The sequence below is a fragment of the Podarcis gaigeae genome (genome assembly GCF_964106915.1).
Source record: "Podarcis gaigeae genome assembly, chromosome: 5".
In the NCBI taxonomy this organism is placed as follows: Eukaryota; Metazoa; Chordata; class Lepidosauria; order Squamata; family Lacertidae; genus Podarcis; species Podarcis gaigeae.
In genome coordinates, this window is record NC_139681.1 from 29,637,488 (window position 1) to 29,658,992 (window position 21,505).

The 21,505-nt window shown below is 41.0% G+C and overlaps 1 protein-coding gene and 1 long non-coding RNA gene across 7 annotated transcripts in view; one reads left to right on the forward strand and one right to left on the reverse strand.

The window, feature by feature from the left end:
* The window catches only part of LOC310845410, a 722,498-nt gene extending 714,657 nt beyond the window's left edge, over window positions 1–7,841 (forward strand). For 3 of the 4 annotated variants that reach the window (XR_014564670.1, XR_014564671.1, XR_014564672.1), the window contains 4 exons: window positions 331–438; window positions 4,198–4,490; window positions 5,091–5,321; window positions 6,326–7,841. This is a non-coding gene — a long non-coding RNA (uncharacterized lncRNA). The remainder of the gene's footprint in view (window positions 1–330; window positions 439–4,197; window positions 4,491–5,090; window positions 5,322–6,325) is intronic. The other variant, XR_014564673.1, reaches the window with a different exon arrangement.
* The window catches only part of CTNNA3 (catenin alpha 3), a 540,285-nt gene that overhangs the window by 46,621 nt on the left and 472,159 nt on the right, over window positions 1–21,505 (reverse strand). For all 3 annotated transcript variants that reach the window (XR_014564644.1, XM_083740309.1, XM_083740310.1), the window contains one exon: window positions 6,306–6,398. Coding sequence is in view for 2 of the 3 variants with exons in the window: in XM_083740309.1 (XP_083596435.1) it covers window positions 6,306–6,398 (93 nt within the window). In the remaining variant the exon portion in view is untranslated. The remainder of the gene's footprint in view (window positions 1–6,305; window positions 6,399–21,505) is intronic.

Genomic DNA, 21,505 nt, shown 5'->3' on the forward strand with positions numbered 1-21,505 from the left:
AAGGAGAGTTTCTCCATTGTGATCTAATGCCCGAGCCGGCCCACCCATCAGGCAGTGTGAATAAGCACAAGAGGAGGCACCCTGCCTGTCCCGTCACTTTCAGCACATAGAGTTGCTATTCATCTTTCTTTCCCCTTGAGCGAAAAGGTAATGGCAAAACCTTCTTTTGGCCACCCCTCTTGTCAAGTTCCACGAGGGAGGGCATTCTGGCACATGGTGGAAATGTGGGGCAGCACATTCCCATTTGACATCACCTCTGCCTAATACTGATGCTGCCTGCCAGAAGACTGACTGTAGCGTGTACTTCATATTGATGCTGTCCATCTTTAGGAGAGAGAATGTGGTCCGCGTACCCTACTGCAGCTCCTGCTCATCTGACAAAAAGACTAAAAGACACCCCATCATGCCCACATGTTGCCAGCCACTTTCCTGGAAAAGGTACCCATCACATTCCAGACCAGACTGCTTCACTGTTTCCCTCCCATATGGAAATTTTGCCTCTTCAAAGGCAGGGGCATCAGTTCACCAATGCATTGTTAGAGCTCAGGTGACTGCCCTCTTAACAGCTGTATGTATTGTATGTGCACCTAAAATAATTGCTACTCCTTGCTTAGAGGAATAATGCCTAAATAATTTTTCAGAATCCATTTTAAAATGACATACTTTCAGGCATACATTTTCTGGCTGCTATTGTGTTAGAAATTGGATAACTTCTCACTCTTCATCCTGATTATAAAATCCATTCAGATTACAGGACAGTAAAATAAGTTTAGATTTTGTGTGATACATTAAGGATATGCATAACAGATGGTTAATTAACATTATAGCAATTTCGCTTCACTGAAAAACAAATTCCTGAATATTTTTGTGTATGCCAACCAACATGCTGTGAACTTAGACTGAATTTTAAATACATAATCAAATTAATCTGACATCAGTCCACCCTGATGCTGTGGAGCCTTATAGAAGTATTGTTCCTCATTCAAGAGAACAACAGGAGGAGGATATTCACTGAGGTACAGCACTGAGGGCCTTCTGGTGGTTCCCACACTGCAAGATGTGAGGTTACAGGGAACCAAGCAGAGGGCCTTCTTGGTAGTGGCGCCCGCCCTGTGGAACGCCCTCCCATCAGATGTCAAGGAAATAAACAACTATCCAACTATCCAACTTTTAAAAGACATCTGAAGGCATCGCTGTTTAGGGAAGTTTTTAATGTTTGATGTTTTATTCTGTTTTTAGTCCTCTGTTGGCAGCTGCCCAGAGTAGCTGGGGAAACCTAAAAACTATTATTATTATTATTATTATTATTATTATTATTATTATTCAGGCTGCAATCCTGTACCCACAGAGGGGGTAATTCAATCCCAAGATCTGCCAGGATCCAATGGATCCCCAAGCTACACTGGCATAAGCCCCAAGCCCAGCTCAGCCGGAATGAAAGTCTATCATCCCAACTCAGAATGTTGGGACAACTTGATTTAAACAATTTTTAAAATAGCAAAAACAATTATGGGAAAATGGTTGGTTTGTTTTTTAATATATATTTTACTGGCTTCTCACTTCAGTTTCCTTATCCAGAACCCACACAGCCTTGCTAAACTATTTCCACTGTGGATTTATTTTTAAATATTACTGAACACAAAAGTGAACAAAAGAAAATCCCTCTCAAATAGCCCTTCTCCAAAAGGACATATAAAATAAATCATGATTCTGGTGCAGGGAGCATGTGGGGTCAAAGAAGCCTGTTAAATTCAAGTGTAGCAGAGCTGTTTGGAGACTACAATGCATCTGCAAATGCATTTTCATAAGCGAAAAGATGTGGAGGCAAGGAGGTTGAAGGGCAAGCAGGAGCTACTGTGAAATCATGTCAGGCATCTTCTGCATAACAATCACATCACTACAAGAGTTCTCAAAGTTACACAAACAGCTTGTTTGTGAATCCAATTTTATATGTAAAATATAAAATATCTGTTTGGTTCTCACTGTCAAAACAAAAATACAAACCCTTTGCCTTCTCACCTATGCATCTGCTTATCCATTTAAATTAGGCTCTTAATCCCATTCATGAGTTTTGGATACACTGCTGGGCTTAGTGTCACAATAAGGTCCAGTATACTATGAGATCACTTCACTACATTAAATATCTTAGGTGCTTGATCAGTTAATACCATTCCATACCATAACTTCAAAGTAGAAGGTTGAGTGGTGAAGAGAAATGCACAAGTTAAGACCATTGTAACTTGAAAATGGCTCAGTTTGATTTTGTATATAGTTTTGCATGCTTACTTTATTCTTTGTAAAGGTAAAGGGACCCCTGACCATTAGGTGCAGTCGTGGACGACTGGGGTTGCGGCGCTCATCTCACTTTAGTGGCCGAGGGAGTCGGCGTACAGCTTCCGGGTCATGTGGCCAGCATGAAAAAAAGCCGCTTCTGGCAAACCAGAGCATTGCAATGAAACGCTGTTTACCTTCCCACCGTAGCGATTCCTATTTATCTGCTTGCACTTTGATGTGCTTTTGAACTGCTAGGTTGGCAGGAGCTCAGCCCATCACGGGGACTCGAATCACAACCTTCTGATCGGCAAGCCCTAGGCTCTGACACAGTGCCACCCGCGTTACTGTACTGTAAATGTTTGAATGTGTTTTCTGGAATGACTTCTATTGTCTCTTGAACTTGAAACCAGCCACCACCGCACCATTGTCTAAAAACCACTAAGCTTCCCCGTTTACCATTTAATGCACAGTTCAAGAATCACTGTTATCTATCCCCTGCAATCCATCCTAATGCATAGTAAACTATGAAATTTACTTCAGTGGGAGTCAGTGATGGCCACCAACTTGGATCACTTAAAAAGACAAATTTAATAAATAAAAAATCAAATTTAAATTTCATAAAATTGAAGGGCAATTTTAAAATACAAATTCATGGAGGACAAGGATGGCTATGTTCTACCTCACTGGCGTAGGCATTAGGCCTCTGAATACCAGGTGTGGGTAATCTCAGGCGGACCAAGTGCTGTTGTGCTCATGCCTTGCTTGTGGGTTATCCCATCAGCATCAGACATCAGACTCCTGAGGGAACAAGATACTGAACTAGATGGGCCAATGGCTTGACCCAGGAGGGCTGTTGTTACATTCCTGTGCCACTATTGCCATGTTTGCACCATAATTTGTATTTTCCCCACCAACAGACTTTTCCATATGGGAGCTTGAGCACACATGTACAATGAATGATGCAGTCCTAATGGGAGTGGCATGGCATAATTCAGCAATAACAGTAGGCAGTGAGTACCATATACAGACAGTTGGCAACAGGAAGAGAAGCAGCAGACCTTTTCCTAGGCAAATTCTCAGCCTCCAGACTGAAACCCAAATCTGAAAGCATAGTCACTCTCAGCCGAAACTACCTCACAATGTGGTTATGAGCATAAAATAGGGAAGCAGGAGGAGAATTATGTTCACCACCTTGGGCTCCTTTGAGGAAAAGTGGGATATAAATTCAATTAATGAACAAATCTTGTCAGCATCCCTTCCTGCAATTTCACCTATTTTTGCAAATTACACCAACAATTATTCCGCATGGAAACTATTTTAAGGAAATCCCTTATTTATCTCAAACTCCAAAGGTAATAGTTTTAAGGCACAATTCAGACTAAATTGGGCAGCAGTGGTATCTTAATTGCCAAGTGTTTTGTTTAGTTTAGGAATCATTGTCTTATGTATTCAGTAGCCTGTGTTTGCCTGAGCTTGAGTCTGAACTAAGGATTCTTAGCGCAATACATATCTAATCACAGAATGTTTCAGGATTTGGGCTATAGCCATTGGCCCTTAAACTCTTTATGATTTGAAGCTTGGGAGTTTAGACACGTTGAGAGTGGGAGTGGCCCAGGCCTTCAGAAAAGTACATAAGCAGCTGCTTTGCCCTAGTTGTCCAGTTCTTTTAGTTCAGTAAAAGTTATTGCTGTTATCACTGTGTCTTGCTTCATAGGAACCCACCTACACTTCACATCATTTCACACAGTATGTTTTAAGAACACTGGAAAGTCACAGTTAAACCCTGGGGAATTAACTGATTTTAAATATTTGCACTGTTCCTTTAGAATATTGATACATTTTTTCCAAAGTCTAACATAATAAAATGAAGAAAGACTAGGTATAATCACTTATGCCCTGATTATCTGCATTCATTCTATACAGAGACTGCATGGAAGTTGCCAACATTCTGTTACTATTGGACACCATTGTGGAAGCATGGTGAAGATTCTGTTCCTCTGAACGCTCTTTCACCTGGGCAGAAGAGGACTTTGCTCCTGGAGACTGTGTAGAAGACAGCTGTTGATCAGGACAGGTGCTTTGGGCAGCTGCCAAAGCATAGTACAAAAGGGCATCAGCCATTTGGCATCTGTGCAGCTGCCATCTGGTCAGTTTGGATGTTTATCCAACTTTATGTCATTCCTCACACAGAGAAAATTGTACTTGTGCAGCAGCAGGTGAGCTAATCCCAATGATGGTAATTCTCAAGATGGTATGTACAGGCTCCTAGGAGAGCATATATATCTCAGGTTATGGCTGGCTGGGTTGCTCGCCTTCTATAAAGTTGCTACTGCAATCTGAGAAGACTGTCGTTTTATTGCTAGAAAGGCACTGCAACTTAAAAGCCAAAAGGGGGGTTGCTACTTTGACTGGTACCGTTCCTACTGTTTTGTTTCAGTTTCTGAAAATTTAATGAATGATAGGGTAGCAAACTGTTATCTCTTCTATATTAACTAAGGTGCATCCCATAATAACAGGAGTTAATATTATTAAAATGATGTCCCTAGAGACTATTTAAAATAAAAGGAATTGTGGTATCTGCATTGTACACAAGTTTAGACGTGTGTGTGTGTGTGTGTGTGTGTGTGTGTGTGAGAGAGAGAGAGAGAGAGAGAGAGAGAGAGAGAGAGAGAGAGAGATTTCCAGGATGCAGAAAACCTTGGCTTATTGTAAACAGGATAAAAAATTCAACTAGAGACAAATGGTTTGGCAAACCCTGACGTTCAGCTGTCATTCATCTGATTGTCTTCCTGGAATGGTGGGTCTCTCTGATGTAGGGAACTGGAACTGATAAGGTCTTAACAGAAGCAGCATGCAAGGAACAAGGGAGTGGACACAAGATGGAAGGTGCTTGTTTCTTGCTTTTAGCGCTCAGAAAACTCTATTTTTGTTCACAATGGGACTGCAAACCCAGAGGAAATCAAGCTGCAAGAAGGAGCATCTGGAACTACACCACTTGGACTCTCTTTTTCTGAAACAGCTGCTTTACATCTATAGCTGTGGGCAAGGTAGTGGGTGCATGCATTATTTATTCAAATATTTCTATCCTATCTTGTATCACTTGATGTCAGGGAGATCGAGATATAAATTACATAAAAGGGGTGACTAACCTGTGGGCCAGATGCAGCCCAGCAAGATTGAGGAAGTGGTCCACCAGCTACCACAGCTTTATCTCCTGATCTCAGCAGTGAGATCGGAAGATAAAGTGTTTTCTCGATCCTTTGGATTTTGCATTCTGCACCATACCTACCCTAAAGCTGAGACGGGGCAGTCCTGGAAATTCTGCTTTTTACCTTTCACATATCTTCCTGTGAAGTGTAAAAGATTGTGCTACCACCCCCCTTCTCAGAACTATGATAGGAAAGGTTGGAAATGTCTCCGTTTGCTCTCCAAAGGTTGTCTTCCCCGCTCCCACTCCCAAGCTGTGATGGAGAGAAGTGGAAATGCTACCTTTTACTTTTCACAGTAAAATAGTTCCCAATGAAATTTTATATTTCATGTTCCATTAAAACTGAATGTGACACTACAGTATCTGTCAGATTCACAAATACAGATGTACTCCCTTCATGGGAGATTTCACATTGCCTAGTTATCTGAGCAATTCTGGGAGTGTGAAGAGTCTCCATAAGAGCCAGGCTGCAAGGAGAAAACAAAGCAGCACTAGCCAAACGGTTTAAAACTAGTTTCCTTTTGTATTCAAACAACATACAAGAATATGAACACTCAATAATGACAATCAGCCCTTCAAGGAATGAGCACCTTCCAATTTTGAGTGGGCATTTCACAAGCAAATTGAACACACACACACCAGCATTGAGAACTTCAGCCTTTTCTCATTCAGTTCATAACCAATTTCACTCTGGATCTCATATGCTTTTTCCAGAAATCTACTGGAGAAATGAGTTAATATTTTGGCATTTTTCATGATAAGACTACTTAAAGGACAAACAATACAGGCAACTATTTTTGAATAAAATGGCTTTGGTACATACCCTGTCTGTTTTCCCTTCAGTTTGAGTACTGGTGCGGCTGTGTGCATCATGATCGTCTTCAAGATCAGAGACATCTTCAAGTTCTTCTGGGGTCTGTGAAAAGAACATGACATTATTCTTATGCATGAACTTTAAAGATGTCACACACCTGTGACAGAATACCAGATTTCCGCCTGGAGCTAATGTAGGTGGCATATGACCCCACTTCCGCAATGAATGCACATATAAGAAAAATGTGAATTCAAGAACATGAGCTATTATTTCAGCCTATTTAACTAGTTTTTGTGTAGCATATAGTTATATAACTGAACATGCACAGCAAGACTGTTTTACCCCCATATTTTGCACTGATCATTCCTGATTCTCTTGGATGTTATATTTGTGACAGTTATGCATGGATTACACAATGCAGTGTTGCTATCACAATGCTATCACAGAATGGTTTGTGATTATTAAAAACAAATGTTACAAAGTAACCTATGAGACTTGTAAAAGGAGGCTGATTTCACCACATTATCCTAATAATTTGTTAGGATACATCTTGTGCAAATGACCTCTCGCAATTCTCCAGAGAAATTGGGACCATGTCATCAGCTGGAGGTCAGGTGACCAGTGCTGCCTAATCATGTTGTCCACTTGTGTTTAATAATTGACTAACACTTCAACAATATATGCTGTCTTCTCTGCTATATCTCTGTACCAAAAGCACACAGCCTCATCTTCCACTAAGGCGTGTGTGCTGCTGCTGTTGTTTTGACGTCTGAGCAGCTGAAAGTGTCCATTAGCATTCCATAAATCTTTAGTTGTTGAGGTTAGGCCTCAACTGAAGTTAGACCGCTTACAACCAATAAAAATTGGTAATGAAAAACTCTGCTGGCATTTGCCACTTTCTTTCACCTGTCCCACCTAATTTTGGGGTATGTTTTGGGGTATGTTTTGCAAAAACATGGGGTGGTATTCAACTTTTACTCAGAGTAAACCAAATGAAATTACTAGACCTCACTTAGTCATTTTCATTAATGTCATTTGGTCTACTCTTAAGTAAAAATTTGTTGAATACCACCCATAGTTCATCAGCTAGACACTTTGATTTAATCTGATGCCTCATTTGTCTCTCTCAGACCATAGCAAGTGTTCCAAAGCCTGACTTTGCAAACACATATTTTAGTTATGCTCCTTATTGCTTCATATTAATTGCATGTTATTTGATAATAGTCAGTTAAGTGACCCAACCCTTTTTTCCTGGGATTAAAAGACACTTGCATTTTCCAAGAAAGCTCCCTACATTTTCAAGTTAGAATTCAAATGCGAGACCTGTATGATGAGAACGTCTGTGTAGGTCTGCCTCTAATCATTTATTTATCCACACATTTTGAGTTGTGCATTACCAAACACTCACCCCTATTTGCATAGAAACAGACTGCATTTATTCAAATTGCTTTTAAAGATGAATATAACTTTATATTGAAAGAGTGATTGCTCATAAAGATTGTATGTGCTGAATTCTGAGCTAACAAGGAATTGGGTTTGACTACAGTTGCCCTGTGTTTCTCTTGTTCTTAGTTTGATTTATGAATACCAAAAGACAAAACAGTATAACTCAGAGCTTTCCAAACTTTTCATGTTGGTGAGAGACTTTTTAGACGTGCATCATTTCGCAACACAGTAACTCAGTTTTACTAGCAAACCAGAGGTTAAACTAGCCTCTTTCCTGCCCCTGGAAGAGCACGGGGAGCATTTCCATGACGCATCTACACACTACCGTGTCACGACATACAGTTTGGAAAGCTCTAGTATAGCTTGTGCTGGCTCTACTAGAAGTAAAACTGGTTTCTAGAACAACCAAGTCTAGCAAGAACTTGTTTGCGCAAACATCTCTTATAGCTTGTTTGAAACATGCAGAATGGAACACTTTCTAGTACAGTGTTTCCCAGCCTTGTGCCTCCAGCTGTTTTTGAACTACAACTCCCATCATCCCTGACTAGCAAGACCAGTGGCAAGGGATGATGGGAATTGTAGTCCAAAAACAGCTGGAGGCACAAGGTTGGGAAACACTGTAGTAGTTTATGCATTGTTTAGAAAAATATGCCCAGGTGACCCAAATGCTAAAATAAGTTAGTGCTGAGGTGGTGATTCTCATGTTTGGAAACCACCACAAGACTTTAAAAAATCACCACCACCAAAGGCTTTTTATTCCAAGACAGAGAATCCTGGATGGCCTCACTACACCAAAAAATATATAAGCTTTTGTGTGACATCTACAGAAATTCTGACCACAACAAGCTCTAATGACAAATTAGAACTAATGGTTGAACTAATTAAATTCTAGATGAAATAGTTTTATTACAGACATATACACACTTGCTTTCATTTGTCATTTTTCACTCCTGTCACTTAATTTTTGTATAGTGCAGCTGGCGCTACCAAGAGCTATAGCTCAGAACATCTGGAGGACACCAGGTTAGGGAAGAATGCCCTATGCTGACAGGCAGTGGCTCTTCAGAGTCCCATTTAGAGAGCTTTCTCAGCCCCTGGGACCTTTTTCCAGGAAAGAATATGCATTGTCCTTTACCTAATTTTGTATTCTGCGGTAATTCACAAAATTGAAAATGCTCATAAAATTGTGAATGACGCATTGATTATACAGCATCCCTGATCCCTGTACTTTAAGAGTCTCTCTCCTATCAAACTGTTCAAAATCCTTCTCTTTGTGGGTACTTTTCAAGTGCTGTAGCAGAATATATATGAATGATGTGGCCTTGTAATTAGTAGTACCATGACTCTGTCTAGCCCAGTACTGCTTACTTTCCAAGACCACAATAATTTCCATCCCCACTACCCAAGATCATTTTAATTTACATAAAGAGAATGCAGCCAGATTATACGAAAGGCCCATCTAGATCACCATCCTATTTCCACAATGATCAAACATACATGCCCAGTAACCCAACAGACAGTGCTGGAAAGGCAACCACCCTCCCCTGTTGTTGCTCCCAGGCAATGGCATCCTGACTCTGAATATGCACATAAGGCCAGTGCAAGGCACTTTACTGCATGAAGTGAAGGACAGAGTGCTGTCTCCTAGGGGTCAGCCCTGCTCAGATAAGGAGCAAGAGGTGCAGGACTCTCCAGTAGATCTCCATACTGCCAGTAAAACAGAAGAGTCATGGAATTGGGGCATCTCTGCCCCAGGACTGGAGTGCCTACACCAAATGCTTCAGTTCTTGGCCAGCACTTGCATCTCTCAGACACACAGCTGCTTCCCAACTCCTGCAGTCATAGGAACAGAGGAGATGACAAGGCAGGTAGAAACTACAGAGCCACCACTGAAGTTCCTGGCTAGCTGCATATGGGGCAGCTTGGGAGGAGAAGGTAAGTACATGCAAACACCTGCTCAGATCAGGGCCTAACTGAGAGCAGGAATGGAGGGAGCCTCCAGTTCCTATACAAGGTCCAAAGTTAAGATGCTTCATTAATGAAGCAATGACTCTTATTCAAACTCCACCCTTCCTGACCTGTGGAAATGGACACACATACCCTTTCTCACAAGTGAACAGAAGCCAATCAGCCTGGCAGTTGAGAATTACTTCAATCAGGAGCAGCCAACTGAGCAGTGCAGGCATGGCTGTGCTGCTGATCTTGCTTCCCAATGGCATGCATTGCTGTTTGTTACTTAAAGTGGGTGGGCTATGGCAATGGGGGAATCAACATGGTGCAGCTGTAGCCAAGATTGTGTTGGATTCATTCTGCCATTAACTCCACCATATCTGAGGGCAGTAGGCTACCTTAGTAATAGCAGGAGAAGCTACAGGCCCAGTCCTGCAACACAGCTACTCCCTCCTCCAGAGCATCTGCCACCTGAAGTATCTCCTGAACTCTGCCCAATGGTAGGGCTGGCTCTGATGCAGCACACATACTTTTAAAACATATAACTGTCCATAGAGGAAAGCTATCATCTACTTTGGGCACTACACAACAGCAGCTGGTTGGCTACTGTTGAAAACAGAGTCCCAGCCTAGATGGAAATTTGCCTTGGTTCAGAAAGAGAATAAAAAACTACATTCTTAAACCACCCTGGTAAATATGAGCTTACAATATGATTGGGCAGGCTGCTCAGAAAATAAAATCCTTAAATTCTTAAAAGATAACTTCATTATAAGTGTATTTGTTTTTTATTATTACATGCAGGAAACCCCAGATTTTACTGTTCCACAGTATACATTCTTTTTCACCTAATCAGAAGACAATCACTATAGGCAAATATGCAAAGTCACTTAGCTGCAGTGATGGGTACAAGCTTAGACAGCTTTTTCACTTTTTAAAAAACAATCCTCAGACCCTAGAGCAAAGCATAACTGGTGTTACATCTGCAATGCAGAGAGGACTTGACTTAACTAAATCTATAATTTTGGTCTATAGCATGTAAACAGCATGTAAGAAAATGCAGGATTCAATCCTGTCTTGATTCAGTTCTATATTGAGAGGATGTTGTTGAAACAATACGACAGACAAAAGTAATGGAGGGGGTCCACTGTGGGAGATGCAGTCACTCATGCATTTTTTCCAGTCTATTATGTAATCGTAAACATACACAAAGGTTGCCTCCAGACTCCAGTATTCTGTGGGAAGGACTGAAGTGCATACTAGAATTTTAGGTTTGTGCAACTTAACTGATTTAAACAACTCTATTGTCCTAGCCCGAACTGCCACCCCCCCGACTTTTTGCCGTTCGATCTGAAATGTGTGGAATGATTGAATAATTAACAGGGAAATGTGTAAACACCACATAAGCAAATCAGGATGTTCATTGTTGTATAACTTTCCTGAAAAAAATCAGAATGAATGATAAAAAGACTGGATATAGTCTAACCTGCATGAACACTGACTGTGCAAGCAAATCAGGATGAATAGACCAAAACGGACAAGTATAATTTCAGCTCATGGCAACTACAGTTTTTAGTCAACCTATGCAGAGTTTTACTGACGTTGCTGTGGGCTGGATCAGTTGAGTAAGTGGTTGATGCTACATGCTGAACTCAGCACAGATTGACTTCTGACTAGATTTACACTGCTATCACTAGTTAGTTTAGTCAAGATGATTATATATATATATATATATATATATATATATATATATATATATATTGCAGATAGTACCTTTTCCCATGTCTGCTCCAAGCCCTATGTTCTGCTGACTTTGCCTTCCAAATGAATGGCATGGATGATCTCACCTAATTCTGCAGTCAATGCAAGGATGCCACACTGCTACTTAGGCAGTCATATCTATGCAATGACATATCTTAAACAAATGTGAACCTTTTCACCGAGAACTGAAAAATTGCTGGTAGGGATTTTTTTTTATCCTTCTGGAAGTATTTACCAAAGCAGTGAGATGTTCTTTTGAATATATTTTGCCAAAGCTCTTGGCAAATTCTTGGTGAATCCAGAGTTCTTGTTCAGTGAAAACAACTCTGAGATGTTGAGGGTTATCAAGACTCCATGTAAGATTTAGTTATCTCCTCTAAGCAACTTTTTGACAATGCATAAATTCTGTAAGAGTCAATTAATATGCATTTCCCCGCAGGGTCCAATCTTCATCTGTACTAGCTTTTCCGTTATTCACCAGTGACCCTATTGCTGGAAGACCAATATGTCCTATAAAAATTAACAAGTAACATTCTGTATTTTAAGCATTAAAAATGCTGCTTCATTGACAATACTGAACAGATTGTACTTGCACTGGAAACCTCAGTCCAACTGCCTAAATAGCCCTATAAAACCTGGGCCCACAGAACTTGCATCCCACTTCCATTGACACATGGGCTCTTGCCGCCACCCCTCGATCTGGAAACAGAATACCTGAGCTGGGTGCAGGTGAATGGGGATGGGGTAACAAACGGGGAAGCTACATGTAGTCCTAAAGTTATGGGCCAAATTTTGAGGGGGGAATTTGGAGCTTTGGGGAGGGGGTGTGAATAGATATACGTGAGGGAATGTGTAGAAGATACAGGTAGGATGGGGGTGGGCTTATGGGAAACCCATTAGGGGGCCCAAATATGGGGTAATGTATTTGCTTGTGACTCCCTCCCCTTGCCTTCTCTCCCTCTCTCTTTCCCCATTGCCCTTTTTAGAGTGTAAGGGGGCAGGGGAATGCTACTGCTCTTGACTATGCAAGTCGGTAAGGGGCTGCCTAACCTGGCAGGGGTTGCAGTTCATATAATGAAGGCTGTTGCCTCATCAAATCATTGATAGTGGGATTAACCATTTTAGTTGACAGACTAAGCTTGTATAATTTGTATAATGAGGGAAATTGTCCTCAAGGGGTATGCGTGGTTGAGGAAGGAAGTATGTCTTTGGGTAGGGTTGGTCACAGATACAGTGGTACCTCGGTTCTCGAACATAATCCGTTCTGGAAGACTGTTCAACTTCCGAAATGTTCGGAAACTGAGGCGCAAAGTGCTATCTGCAAGTTCAATTGGAAAAATTGAAAAACACGCAGCGGAAGCCGTTCAACTTCTGAGGCGCGTTTGCAAACGGAAGCAATTTTCGGAGTTCGAAAACCGAGGTGCCACTGTACTGCTGTTTGCACTGGCAGAGGACTCATCTATTCATGCAAAATGGAGTGTCCGCTTCCTCCTTTCCAGCCATGCAGCCCAAAAAGCTGCTCCTGAAAGTTGGGCGACCTTCCAAAACAGTGTGGGGCATGACATAGATGGAGGAGTTAATGAAGGAAGGAAAGATAGAAAATCCCACAGGGGAACTACAGAATGTAGGTAGTTGGTCAAGGGAGACATGGACTCAAAAGGTTTTAAAACCTCTGCCATAAAGGTTTTCCCTTCACTGCAGAATACTGTTCCCCTAGAGACTTGTCACAGCTTGAGTCTCCCAGATGAGAGAGACTGCAGTATCCAGGAAAGGGACACAGCTGAGACCCTAAACAGGAGAACTTCATCCCAAAACATATTATTGCAGGTCTCACTTGTTCATTTCTAATCTCAGGAGCGTGAAAAATGTTCTTTCAGATTCATTGCCTGTGATTCTGAAAAGGCTATACAGTAGTAATTCTCTCATTGCACGCAAAAGATTGATCCTCCTTCTTTGCCTCTTCCAAGGAAGTTAGATTCATATGACATCAGTGACACTTTATACTACAAGGAGAGAAAAGTACTTAGAAAATGTTTAAGAACTCAACTTTGGGGAGGAGGGTATATAGAAAATATGGCGTATCATTATGGTGGCATGTCATGGCGTAAAGATGTTAAAATCATGAAAGTGGAACAGAACTGTTATAATGTGCAATTGAGCTGTTTAGATGATGCCAAATGAATTTCAATACAACATTTTATACTCTGCCACACCATAATATATTTGAGGTAAAACACATTTTACAGAAACGGTATTTCAGATATGTTTTTCCAGAGTTCCTCAACGTTTTATTGGTATTATTTTTCACTACTCTATGCCTTTCAAGGAGTGTTTTCTTGGCACCACAGGAGCAATGGTACAGCCCCTGGGGAAAGAGACAAAAATGACAGTTATTTTGAAAAGCTCTAAAAAAGGATTTTTCAAATAACTTGTCGGTATTTTGGACAATATTTTACATAGGGCTGTAGAGCCCCAAGAAAACATTTCACACTGTGCAAGGATGAGTGTTGCCAAACTCTATGAATTCTTTGATACATAAAAAATAAGAAAGGAAGGGGATTAGGCTGTAATTAAAGGGTAAAACCCAGTGAAGGAGCCCTGTGGAAGTATTCATATGCCTGGATTTTGGTGTCAGAAATCAGTATAATTACTGGACTGCCAACCAGATTCAGCCTTCCCCTTACCAGGCTGCACCCATGCATCCATGGCTCTGGGAGGAGGGGCATGATTCCTCAGCTGGAGTAGGCTCAGAACAGGTGATGGTCACATGTCACATCAAGCCCAGATGTTGTAATCAGCATGCTCAACTTCCCCTGTTGGTTGGCCCACAGCTTGGATTTTCCAGGGAGCTCTTTGGGACTGACCTTCAGGTGCCCTGACCTGATTGGCTGCAGAGGAGGAAACCTGGCCTGACTGGACTCTGGATACGGCCTGCACACTAACATCTGCCATAGGATCATGCACTCCAGCAGGACTTGCTGCCAGGTGGTTCAGGACACAAATATGTTTCAAAATCCTGATCCCACCCGTTTGAGAATTTATTGTAACTCAGCTTACGTTACAAATTCCATGGAACAAAGTCCCATTGAGACAGTGTCTGAAGCTGTGCTATTGCTGCTGCGCCGGTGGCAGGTTTCATAAGTGTCTGATATGCCCTAACCATACAGGTGGAAGAAGCAGACATTACACAGAGCAGTGCGGGTAACAGGACTTGAGAGCGTGTCTGCTTGGAATTCTCACCTCTGTTTTCATCTTGCTTGGTCTTTTATTGAGAGTGAAGTCCATGCATGCTAATCGTACTCTAATAATATTTATAGTTAAGCCCAGCGCTGGTATATTTTACACCTTGTTCACATTATGCTCCAAGCTGCTGTAGTCAGTTCAGTCATAACTCATATAATTCACATCTACCTATGAACTGCCTTTGGCTGAGACAAAAGGCAATCCACCTGATTTCATAACCCCTGCATTTGATTTACAAGTTACATTTGAATAGCACAGCCATGAGAACTGCTGAGCAAGAACAAAAATGCTTAAGGGGAAGTATGCCATCTACGATTCCAGTTAAAATTCAGATGTTGAATTTTACAACATAGCGATGTTGTAGGGCTGATTCACCAGTGTGGAAAGCCAGCATGGGGAAGGTCTATAGCATAGTGTTAGATTACTTGCTTTACCCACAAAAGGTCTTGGGTTCAATCCTTAGCAACAGCAGACAGGTCTGGGGAAATTCCCATTTGAAGTTCTAGGCAACTGCTGTCAGCCAGTGTAGACAATATGGAGCTAGAGCAGGGTTTCTCAAACTTGGGTGTCCAGTTGTTTTTGGACTACAACTCCCATCATCCCTAGGTAGTAGGACCAGTGGTCAGGGATGATGAGAATTGGAGTTCAAAAGCAAATGGAGACCCACATTTGGGAAACTTTGAGCTAGAACATTCATCAGACTTGATATAAGGCAGCTTCCTAAGCCTAGCGTGCCAGGACAAATATTTAGGATTCTGGTATAGAAATATAAGGTGGCAGACAAATGTCTCATGATCTGTCATTAAGATCTCTTTGATCTTTTTAGTTTTTACAGCCAGAGTCTATGCATGTCTAATCCAAAGTCAATTTATCTGAATCCAGTGAGACTTACTGCCAAGGATGTGCGACTAGGATTGAAATTCTAGTTTCTTAGAGACCCTTACAAACAGGAAATTCAAGCACTAATCTGCCCTCTACAGTGATTCTAGTTTGCTCCTGTGTGAGAAGAGCATTAATACAGTTCATTGGGCACAAAAGTGACCCATCTACCAGCAGCCATTGTTTATTTGGATCTTGGGCTAATGCTCTTCTGAGAGTATTGAAATAGAAGGGCACATCCAGAGCCCTCCCTCTGTCTGTTCTGGTTTTTTAATCTATGCTTTTGCAAGTTTGGGGTTATTACTACTTTTTTTAAATGTAATCATGAACACTGGAGAATCCTCCTCATCCCTAATGCTGTTCCTCTGAAAGCCAAAAACATTTCCAAAGGAACAATTGCTCACAAAGCATTTACAGCATCATTTATAACCAAAATCCCTATACATGTATTGCATCATCAAGGCTATAATAAAGAGGCTCAGTCACAGAGGCTATGAAATTTAGAGGCCAGGCCAAATCTCCAGGTAGACATTGTCCTAAACTTACCCTACAGTGTAAGCAAACACACAAGCACAATGGCACGAAGGCAGAGAGAAAATTGATCCTATTGCTAACAGTCTCGTGGGTTTGTCAGCTTTTATACCTAAGGATTTTGTTTGTTTGTTTCACAATACCCTTAACACCCGTATGTCATTCCAAATAAATGGTGATTGCATGCTTCTGCTGTATTTTGTTGACCCAAGAGACAGCAATAGCTCTTTCAGAGCCCTTTAAGCCAGATTTTCAGCTCCATTTCATTGCTATAAGAAGCCTGTATGTAATTCAGTGACCCAAAACACATTAAGCAAACATGCCAAGTTCCAGCCTGGACAAATCAATGGACACATTTTAGTGGTACAGATGGATTATTTATGTCACTGAAGAGAAACTTCTGAAGGACTCTCTGAACGATGAACTGCAGGGCGCTTTGCAAGTTTCACTGGTGAAGCCTTGCCTTAAAGTGACCAAAAAAGGGTCTCACTTCCAACTGAAAATTGGTGGAGTGACCAGGACCTACTGTTGATTGGTAATTATATTTTGTGGTTGGGAAGCTGCACGTGAAGACTATACAATATGAGAGCCTTGTGGACATAAGGATTGGCCTTGTGGGACAATGCATTATACTTGCTATCAACAAAATGAAATGACCCAGGCTTCATCATTTTGTAGTATGGATTTCTGTTCCTGATTATGTGGTCTGTATAATCCTAATGACCCATTACACTGACCTAAGCAAATGCTTACACTATTAGATCTTGTAAGTTGCTTTCCAAGATCTCAAAATCAACACTATTCCTGCTTCATCCTGTTCATCTCCAGTCATACTAAAATATACATGCAATCAGTTCAGTGAGGTCCAGACAAACATAATGAAATATACACAACCAACCGTATATTTGAGTCTTCATAGAAGCCCAGGGCTAATGTTTAAATAGGGTTGATTTGGACCACCGTCTTGATTTGGAACAGTGCCCAGCATCCAAATATAGACCACCTCCTCTACCATGGGAACCTTCATGTTGAGTTTGGTAATGATACCTCAAGAGGTAAGTTGGCAAAGGTTGGAACTATACAGCCAAATTGGGTAACACCTTCAGAGCCATCCAAATTGGCAAAGCCCTGCCAAATGATGTGACGATATCTTCAGGGGTGTCCAAATTGGCAGAGTTTGGAACTACTATGCCAGCAATTGGGCAAAGTCATACTAAAGCCACATTTCAGACAACTATCTTCATTCAAAACAGTGTCTGGCATCCCAACAGCAATGAAAACTGCTGCTCTCACCTTGGGAACCCACGTCAAATTTGGTGACAAAATCTCAAGAGCCGTCCAATACACAGAGAACAAACAGACAAACCATTTTCCAAAATATATAGTAGATAAGCCTCACAACAACCAGAAACCATCAGTCTAGCACAGTAGTTCCCAAACTTCTTGGAATGGTTATGCTTGTTTTATTATTTTAATCTGTTTTTCTGCATATTAATTTGTTGTAACCTGCCCTGGGACCTTATGTTGAAGGGTGGGTAAGAAATTTTATAAACAGATAAAATACATTGAAAGCCTTTTGGCACAAGGCTATGCAAGGCCGCCACAGAGGATGGGCATGGTGCTTTACCTGGTACTGAAGCCCAGTCCTGCTATTTTATCAGACTCGAAGGAAACGAAGGGAATGCCAAGGGATTCTCTGGGTTGGTTCACTGATTGGGGTGACTGATGAGAGACATATAGAATGCACAGCCAGTTCTGCATCCAGACACAATTCTAGAGTAGCTGCTCCATTGTACTCATGGGATGACCTAATAGACAGCATCACAACAGAATTCTATTTCTACGCAGTGAACTTTCTGTGATGCAACGTTCTGTAGTGTGCTTTTGCTTCTATGGAATTGAAAAGTCACACCACACAGCCTCCACAGCAACTCTGCCAACTGTGTATCGGTAAAGGGTCAGCAACAGCAACAACTTTATGGCCAATTTAAAACCCTGTTATTTTGCAAGTGAATATGTGATAAGGGTCGATGGCAAAAGTAATGCAAGTGAAATGGTTATCTAAGCAGAGGCGCTGCAGGTTAATGCTGTGGGAGTTTCTGCTATGAATAAAATAAAATAAAGAACATTTGAAACCTGGAAATGGACAATTTTGTTTCACAGTAGCTTAAACACAATTGAAGATAAATGACAAAGTTTCGAGAAAGCCAATTTTAAAAAAACAAAATAAAATATAAACTTCTCTGCTGAAGTACACTTGGGCTGATAGCTTTAGAATATCTTTGCTATGGTGTTTTCCCTCTGAGGTACAAATATGTTCTATTTCTGCAAGGACTATAAATTTCCATACAAATTAGGGCTCTATAAGAATTGCATTGTAATGCTAATTAGATAACTAAGTCCTGTCAAATGGATGCAAAAAAAAAATCCAATAATCATTATGCTTGTTTTTCATTATTGCAGCATATTGTTAATTTCCTCCAGGGCTTATTATTGCTTAAATTAGAGAATAGCATTTACAGTAGGATGGCACTGAAAATGTACTTTTCTCGATGGAGAAGAAGATAGGAGCTAATGCTACTAGCAGTACAATACTGATTCACACAGTCAGCTTGGCTATGATATGAGAGAATTAAGAATAACTGTACATAATTGATGGATTAGATCCAAAATATTTATATCCGTCTATCTCGTTTCCACCAACTCATTTCAGAAAAGCTGTGAAACTCTTGAGCCTGTGGTCTGGAGGTAGATTTGGGTGGATGGGGGTAAATAAACAAGAGAAAGGTGCTGTGGATTGAGGCTTATAAATTCAGTGAATAGCTAGCTGTATTTGGGTCTGCGTACTGTTTCAGGAAATGCAAATTAGGTAAATTCACACTAAAATATGAACTGAACTGAATTTCTCCTCTAGCTCTACTCACAGATAAGTTCCAACAAAGATCCATGGCAATAAGAGTTTATAGTTGGCAGGTTCAAATTCAGGTTCAAATATTTATTTAGGCTTCCTATTAATCCCAGATGAGAGGCTGAGTAATTCCCTCTTGGACAATCTCCCATAGGTTTGTGTAGGCTATTTTCTTGCAGAGGGAGAGGTGGTGGGGTCTTTGAGTTATTATATATATATCTTTTTTGAATAGCATGATGGTGCAATTGATATTTATTTTCTCATATTCAATGAGGCTTCCTCCCATGTAAGTGCTCAGAAGACTGCTGCTTGACAAGCACCAACTACCTGCTACCTGTGCCATCCTTTTATTTATTACTATTCTTTTCATTATTAATATGTTATTATAGATTATTAGATTATTGCTGCTGCTGTTGTTTTGTTGTGTATGGGGTGTTAGGGGAGGGGTAGTACCTCTGATGGGGGACACGCCATGCTTCTTCTGGGGGAGTTTGTCTACCTTTGGTCCCTTACTCTTCTGCCACCTGAGGCAGCTACTTCATCCAGCTCTGAGTGGAGCAACTGTAACACTGTGTCTCTAAAGAGGGTTCCCGGTTAAGTGGGGACCCAGGGTTTGTCTGAAAGGGATCTTGCAAGCATGTCTTGCCCTACCTTATTCCACAAATGCCCCTTCAGATGGCTCAAACAAGGAGCTGTGGCTGATTGTAGAAGATACCACACAGGAACCGGGTAGAAGTTCTTTGTAACGCCCCAATATGCTTATAGATTGAAAAGCTTCCTGGAGAGGAACTGCATCACTTCCTTTTTGTCACAGTGCTAATTGTTGGAACTAAATAATGATGTACATAGTCAAACAACATTACTGTAATTGACCACCATTGATGTTATTTCGTCATGCTTGCACTCTGATCATAGTTATTAATGTTGGCAGGTCATAAATGTTGCTTGCTCTGAAACAGAGTATCTTTTAACTCTGATTATCCATCACTTGTGAACGTATAAATTGTGTTGACTATGAAAATTGTGCTGCATATGGAGGCAACAAAGCAATGAAGGGTACACGTCTCCCGTTTCCATAGCAAAAGAAAGGGTTTATTTTTAAATCAGCTTTTTGTTGAGATGACATCTAGTCACATATATAATTAGAAACATCAGCTGGGAATTGGAGATGTCTAAGGGGAATTAAATTCCACTGACTATCTATAGAGCAGAGTACATCTGAAAAGGATGGATTGGTGAGGAAAAGATGCTCACAGGAAATAAATGTAGAGTCCTTGTATGTCCTGTAACAGAACCTAGACAGAGCTCTTATGTCGTATTTTCAAACATTTTCTTCCAAGAACATTAACCAGATTTTTTCATAGGAAAATGTTTTGTATAGACTGTTCTTCTGTGGTCACAGACAGCAGCACTTTCAATTTGTTCTCTTGCCATCAATTGGTTCAGGGAAATCTTTAAGTCATTAATAAAACTCTCAAGGGATTCTTTTCTGGGCAGCTGATAAACCACTTGGCTCATCATCACAGCCCAAGTTAAACACATACACCCCCAAACTCAATTAAGTCGGTTAATAGCTGGTTGTGGGAAATTCTGGACTTCTTGAGCAGTGATACATATTTGTATCTCAGTGGATCATTGAATATCTGGCTTTTCCATATACTAGACAATACAGACAATAACACTGATAATACTGATTTCTAGATCCCAGGACACCAAAACACTGTCCATCTAAATATGAATGTACATATGATTAATAAACTGGATGGTACCCAGATGTGATTATTTTACCCTGACAACATATATAGGGCTGCTCTGAGGGGCATTTTGAAAACTGTGTATGCGGTATATTGTTGCATACTTCCTTTTCTGAGTGGTGAGACATTGTAGAAGCAACATTCACCAGGTTTGGGTTTCATTTGTAGAACAGAGGCCTTTTTGGTTATATTTGTTTTATTTACGTATACAGAAGTAGAACATGGGTGGAGGCAGGCAATGTGTGCTTAAGTAATGCAGAATCTACTACGGCATATCAGAGCTGTCAGGAGCTACTACCACGATGGCTGTGTTCTACCTCCACTGTCAGAGGCAGTATTCAGAGCAATGTTTCACTTTGGACCTGCTTGTGGGTTTCCCATAGACATCTGATTGGCCACTGTGAGTACAGGATGCTGAACGATGGACTTGGCTCTGAACCAGCAGGGCTATTTTATGGTCTTACATTTTGACAAAAGGTGGTCAGGGAGAGAGAGATATCTACTGCACCCGCCCCTAGCACATTCAGCCAAATTCCTGCTTCTCCCTCTCTCTTTCCCTATTTGACATATACCACTGCTTTTTGCTCACTCACACCTGGCCCCTCTCCTTACCTGGGCTATTGGGGGAGTGTGTCACTTTCTAAGTTGTGATGGTTTTTCCATTCAAGCACACTTAATAAAGCTCCAGCTATCTCCCAACCATTAGATCACATGAAGGATACATCAACCAAACCTCCTGG